Source organism: Malus domestica, chromosome 02, assembly GCF_042453785.1.
Source record: "Malus domestica chromosome 02, GDT2T_hap1".
NCBI lineage: Eukaryota > Viridiplantae > Streptophyta > Magnoliopsida > Rosales > Rosaceae > Malus > Malus domestica.
Window position 1 is genome coordinate 19,216,273 of NC_091662.1, and position 7,009 is coordinate 19,223,281.

General features: G+C 41.5%; 1 protein-coding gene and 1 pseudogene across 1 annotated transcript; one reads left to right on the forward strand and one right to left on the reverse strand.

The window, feature by feature from the left end:
* Positions 1-695: 695 nt before the first annotated feature.
* On the reverse strand, positions 696-1,949 carry LOC103405764 (early nodulin-like protein 18). Its single transcript, XM_008344789.4, has 2 exons — positions 1,400-1,949; positions 696-1,283 (listed from the first exon to the last, which is right to left on the reverse strand). Exons 1-2 carry the CDS (start codon positions 1,605-1,607, stop codon positions 838-840), a joined length of 654 nt encoding a protein of 217 aa, XP_008343011.2. The 5' UTR covers positions 1,608-1,949; the 3' UTR covers positions 696-837.
* Positions 1,950-3,019: 1,070 nt separating this feature from the next.
* LOC103405776 (disease resistance protein RPM1-like) lies at positions 3,020-6,133 on the forward strand (annotated as a pseudogene).
* Positions 6,134-7,009: the final 876 nt, after the last annotated feature.

Genomic DNA, 7,009 nt, shown 5'->3' on the forward strand with positions numbered 1-7,009 from the left:
ACGGTTTTGTTTCTAGGAACTTAGACGAAAACTTCCCAGTGGGTACGGGAAGTTCTTGTGTGAGTTGTTTCTGGGAACTCACACGAGAAACAACTCACACAAGAACTTCCTAGTGGGTCACCCATCATGAGATTGCTCTCACGTGAACTCGTTTAACTTCGAAGTTCCGATGGAACCCGAAGCCAGTGAGCTCCCAAAAGGCCTTGTGCTAAGTAGAGATGAGAATATACATACAAGGTTTACATGATCCACTCTCCTGGGCAATGTGAGATGTTACACTTTTAGTTGGAGGTGACCTTAAGAGCACTTCCAATGTAGGAAAACCCTCTAGGCAATAGGCAACTCAATCTCATTAAACGAACAGTAACTGCATGTAATAAACAATAATTGTCCAAGTAAATCTCTATTCCTAAATTGAATAACCAAAGTAATTGGTATTATTGTTTGAGAATTCGTAGTACGCACCCTTTTTTTGTGAGGGATCATAAAACTGCTTGAGAATTGGTTAAATTACTACATGCCCTTTGTAAGACTGCTGAAATAATGTCATGTATTTTACATAAGCCATACAAATTATTATTATTATTATTTTGTCAACAACCGATACAATTACAAATTATTTACACAAGCAATTTGTAATTCTCATCATTTTCTAATTCGTATTTATCCAATATTCGCAATTTCAATTCTATAAATTCCATGAATTGACGGTATTTGTTATAAATATTAGAAATTCTCCATCTAAACACCGCGTAAAATTTATTTTCAGAAAACAAATCTCCTCACAAAACTACCCATACAACAACAATCAAAATACCGATCTTATCCTCACCCCTCTCACAGCCTAACAAGAAGCAGCAAAGCAAGAAACCCAAATAACCCCTCGCGCACGTTAGGACAGTTTCTCAATGCCCCATTCCCCTTCGGCGGAGTTTCCGCGACAGTACCAGGCGGCGTCTGAGCCGACTCGGAACCAGGCGGCGGGGAAGTGTACGGCGGAGGTGGAGGCTGCATGAGAACCGGCGGCAATCCGAGCCCTTGATTCACTTGGATCTCGAATGCCATGCCACGCTGGCACTGTACGCCGTCTCCGGCGCTGGAGAAGTAGTATGTGAGACCCTTATGGGTCAACGGCACGGCCATAACCTGCGAATCTCCGAATGCATTGCTTCCGCCGCCGTACTCGAACGTGTCGTCGTCCGACGCGTCGTCCATTGAGCAGCTACGGTATGTCGTTTGGTTGTAGGTTTCGATCACCGTCTGGTTTGTGCTAGTATTGAAGACTACAATAAATAAATAAATAAAAATTAACAAAAATAATTTGAAAAATACAAAATGTGATAGGCTAATTAGCACTAGTTATGTCTAACTGTGATTAGAGGTTAATTAATTAGCTTACTGAGGTAGTCGCCGAGATTGAAGGTCTGAGTGGCGGCCCAAGAGGAGTAATTTGTGAAGGAGGAGTTGCTGGTGGAGTTGAAGAACCAGCCGGTGGCTCCGCCCACGGTGTGATTGACGTATTGGGTTGCCGTAGGTGTGGCGGCGGCGGCAGCGGTGGCAGTGATGGCGATGAGAAGCATAATGGCCGTCGGATTAGCGGATTTCATGGCTCTGGTTGGGCTCTCCGATCTGAAGAGATGAACTTGTAAGCTGGAGCAGCTTAGGTGAGGATTTGAACTACTTTGTAATTTTGCTGGTGTTTTTGGTATAAAATAAAATTATAAAATTTGAAAAATGGGGTTTGAAAAACGGGGTTCGTGTAATTAAAAAATGGAAAAATGAGAGCTACTCGTTAGGCGGTCACATGCAAAGTGTGGTGTATGGAAGCAGAGTGGAGGGGTTGTAGGGTGTGGGCCATGTCAGGTGTGGGGTCCCCAGGTGCCTACTCTTTCTGTCCTTCTAGTTCTATGAATTTTGTAGGGAGAATTGGTCGTCTCATTGGCCAATTCTTTGAGGTCGGCACGACTAGAAGGATTTATACGGCACGGATTTATTGCTATAGTAGCGTTTTGTTTGAATGAAATGAAGATGTGTAAAAGTTTTTGTTCGTATGCCTTTAATTTATTGACATGTGACGCTACTATAGCGATAAACTTGCGTCATGTAAGTTGTTTTCCAGTATGGAAGAGGAGGAAATCAAACTAAGACTTCTTTAACCCGTACTTGAATGACTCCGTGTGTCTGATCTGCATAACATTAGCAGCATTCATCGTTAGCACGTGAGGGTTTTAATTCACATGAGATTTTCTATGCATTACGTCCTTGAACAATAAGGTTTTAAATTTTAATCACAAACCTTAATCACTCCATTAATGGCTGATTGGCTGATGTCTAACAATTGTATTTGTTGGTCTACAATCCATGTCATGTAAAACGGTTGAGATTTCCTGCAAAGATTGGCTGCATATTTTCTAACTTCTAATTGATCATAATACTTAGTGAGAAGGAGAAAACTTAGCATCGAGTTCTCCAAGTCACCGTTTGAAGAATTTTGTGTAATCTTCCCATGAATTTTTTACAGGTTTTGCATTTCGCAGGGAGCACAAAACGCTGCAGAGTCTGGCACACGCAAGCATGCCAAGCTCCCTATGGTCTTGTTCTTACCAGGTTGGATCCCACTGTACTTTGAAATTGCAAATTAGTAAAGAATACTTCTTGACAGCAGCATAGGATTCATAATATTGAACAAGTCTTTGTTTTCCAATGAATTCTTTGAGCAATTGGAAAATGTATTTGAACAAAATGGATTTCCGGAGCAAACTGAGCTTTGATCAGGTTCCAGATTTCCTCAGAAGGCTTGCGAGTTGCGACTGGGACAAGATTGAACATCTGAAATTTAGCACCTTGCTCGCTTGGTAACCCTTTTGTTTTTAGTTTTTATTTTTGCTGAAGTTACAAGGAAAGTAAAGACTAAACAACGAAATGGCCTCCAAAACAAGTCCTAAAAGGTTGGCTGGTCTTACTCGTCGACAAGTCATGAATTAATTAATAATTACTGAAAATGAAGCAGGTCAGGTCTCCGCAATTTGATGGATGGATTACACAATTTAAAATAGAGCTTGCTTAGTCAATGACATTTGCAAGCTGGTGGAAGCCAGAAAAGTCAACTTTGTCGTCTGAGTTGAGCCATGAGATTGCTGGTATGATGCAATGCTGCCGGCCAAAAAAGCAGAGGGCAGAATGGCAGAAGCAATTGTATGCTTTGTGATTGATAAGTTAATCTCATTACTACTCACCGCAGAGGCCAAACTTGCAAGAGACGCGCGCTCTGAAGTGGGCTTCATCAGAGATGAGATCGAGAGCATCCGATCATTCCTTAAGGATGCAGACGCTAAGGCTGCAACAAAAGATGACGAGATGGCCAATGACAGTATCAAAACTTGGGTCAAACAAGTACGGGAAGCAGCTTATTGCATAGAAGATATTGTTGATGAATACTTGCTTTGAGTCACGCGGCATGATCAAGACTCTGGATTCTTTCATTTTGTCCCCACGGTGGTTTGGTTTCTGAAGAAAATGAGAACGAAAGATGACATTGTCTAAAAAATTGATGGGATGAAAACATTGGTTAGTGAAATCAAGGCTAGAAGTGAAAGATATGGATTTAATTCCATTGACTTTGGAGAAAAGACTCTTCCATGGCACGACCCTAGAGTGGCTTCCCTTTTCATTGAGGAAGCTGAAGTTGTGGGGGTTGAATCGGCCAGAGATGAGCTAATTGGTTGGTTGGTGAATGAAGCGTCGAGGCGCGAAGTGATTTCGGTGGTTGGCATGGGAGGACTCGGGGAGACCACTCTTGCCAAGAAAGTTTATGACAATGGGAAAGGTGGTGGTGCATTTCACGGTGTCTCAGTCTGACAAGGTGGAGGATCTTTTGAGGAGGATGATAATGCAATTCTACAAGGCGAGGAAGGAGTTTACCCCCAAGGGGATTGACACAATGGATGAGGAGGCTCTAATTCGCAAATTGAGAGAATATTTGGAGCAAAAGAGGTATGTGGTTGTTTTTGATGATGTATGGAAAGTAGACTTTTGGGGGGCTATAGAACATGCTTTACCAGATAATAAAGGTAGAAGAATAATGATCACTAGTAGGAAGAAATATGTTGCTGATTTTTGCATAAGGACTTGTTTTATTCATGTCCATCCCTTGAAACTTCTGCCTCCAAACAAGGCATGGGAATTGTTTTGCAAAAAGGCGTTTCAGTTCGAATTGGAGGGAAATTGTCCTCCGGATTTGGAGGAGTTGTCTCTTAATATTGTTAAGAAATGTGAAGGACTACCTTTGGCAATTGTTTCCATAGGTGGTCTGCTGTCGACCCAAGTTAAAGGTTTGTATGAATGGCAGAGATTATATAATAGCCTCAGTTCCGAATTGGAAAGCAATCCCCATCTTAAAAGCCTCACAAGAATCCTATACCTCAGCTATCATCATCTACCGTATTACCTCAAATCTTGTGTCTTATACTTTGGCATCTTTCCTGAGGACTATTCGGTTAGTTGCATAAGATTGATTCGGTTGTGGATCGCTGAAGGGTTTGTAAAATTGAAGAAGGGAAAGACATTGGAAGAGGTTGGAGAGGAATACTTGACTGAGCTAATCCATAGAAACCTGGTTCAAGTGTCGAAAGTTTACATTGATGGAAAAGCTAGAAGCTGTCGTGTTCATGATCTTTTGCGCGAAGTCCTCCGAAGAAAGGGTGCTGATTCAAGCTTCTGTCACATGTTATCAGAAGATGAGTCCACTTTTGAGCCTGTAACTCGACGTCTCTCGATAGACAGCAGTCCCTCAGAAGCCCTTGGAAGCATTACACAGTCTCATATCCGTTCTATATTTACTTTCAACCAAGTAGAATGGCCTGTATCTTTTCTCAACACATTGAGTGGAAACTTAAAACTTGTGAAAGTATTGGATTTCACAGATGCTCCACTCAATTATCTTCCGAAATTTGTTGGGTATTTGTATCTCTTGAAGTACCTAAGCCTAAGGAATACGAAAGGGAAGTTGCTTCCGGAGTCTATATGCAATCTGCAAAGCTTAGAAACCCTGGATCTAAAACAGTCTCTGGTGTACGAAATACCAGCTGAGATCAAAAGGCTTGTTAAGTTGAGACATCTTTTGGGATACTACCATGACTACAACATAGAGTTTAGTCTTAAATCCGAACGAGGAGTGAAGATAGATGATGGTATTGGATGCTTGCAAGCTTTGCAGAAACTGTACCATGTCGAGGCAAATCATGGAGGGATCAATCTGATCAAAGCACCCCGAAAGCTAAGGCAGCTGAGAAAGTTGGGCCTAAAAAACTTGAAAAGTGAAGATGGAAGGGTTCTATTGCGCTTCGGTTGAAAACATGAGCTGCCTCGAATCTCTAGAATTAAGTACGATAAGTGAAGATGAAGTCCTGGGTCTGCAATCCATTTCAAGTCCACCAGAATTTATTCGAATCCTCTACCTGAAGGGGCGTCTAGAGAAGTTGCCAAGTTGGATTCCAAAGCTTCAACACCTAGTCAAGCTAAAGATTTTCTGGTCAAGGTTGAGAGATTCCCCACTAAAAGCCCTTCAAAATCTACCTTATCGGTTAGAGCTTGGACTCTCGTACAAGGTATATGACCGCGTGGAGCTGCATTTTGAACGAGGGTTTCAGAAACTGGAGGTGCTACAACTTAGGGACTTGGATGGGCTAAATTCATTGGTTATAGACAATGGGGCTATGCCTCTCCTCAGAGAGCTACAAATAGGACCCTCCACACAACTGAAGGAGATGCCCTCCAGCATCCACCATCTCCGAAATCTAACAACTCTTCGCTTTGTGAACATGCTGAAAGAATTCCAACGTGATGTGGATCCGAAAAACGGCCAACATTATTGGATTGTTAAGCATATACGAGACGTTCTTTTTAGTTACAAGTTTGGTACAAGATGTGGGATATATGAGACTCACAACCTGCGTGTTTCCCCCAACTAGTGAAGGTTTCGTTTGTAATAACTTGGGATGAAAGTTAAGTGTTTTGCACAAAAATAGTCTGGTTTGCAAGCTTCCAATTCAATTTTGCTCTAATTTTAATGATGTATGTGAATTGTAACCAATACTCTGTGTTTTTATCTTTTGAATTGAGATTTTATAGTTCAGTTTACTGCTTTAATAAATAATTTTCACACACAAGTTTTCTCCCCCAACACATCCATGTTTATTTTTGCCAATTGAATTGAATTGAATTAATGAACGAAGGAAAATTAGAGAAATAAAAATGAACATTGTTTGTACCATACTTGACCAATCCTGAAACTATTGAGCACCGGTCAACGTTATACCGTCAAGGACCCATAAGAGTTTCCCTCCAACCAGGAGGCCAATCACAGCGCGACACGTGTCGACATCAGAAGTCAATCATAGCGCGACACGTGTCAACATCAGAAGCCAATCACAACACGACATTTGTCAATGTCAAAATGAAACTAGAAATTCTATTCTATAAATAGAGATCATTCTCTCATAATATTTCCTAATGTCATTTGTACTAAATCATTCACTTGTACTCACTAAAGGAGAGCTTGAACCTATGTACTTGTGCAAACCCTTCACAATTAATGAGAACTCCTCTACTTCGTAAACGTAGCCAATCTGGGTGAACCACGTACATCTTGTGTTTGCTTCCTTGTCTCTATCCATTTGCATACTTACCCATACTAGTGACCGGAGCAATCTAGCGAAGGTCACAAACTTAACATTTTCTGTTGTACTAAAGTCCCCACTGATTTTGTGCATCAACATTTGGCGTCGTCTGTGGGAACGACACTTATTCCCACTTTCTTCAGCTTTGTCAAGCTGGTTTCCACCATTTGTACACTCTCTTTTGACCAGACATCCCTCTCCAACATGGGGAGCGAAGGAAGCCACAACACACAGAATGACACCCTTATTGCACCTAGTGCGAAGCAACGAAAGAAGGAAGGAAAGAGGGTTGCTCTTCAAGCTAAAGTCGATGAGCTAGAAGCTCAGAACAA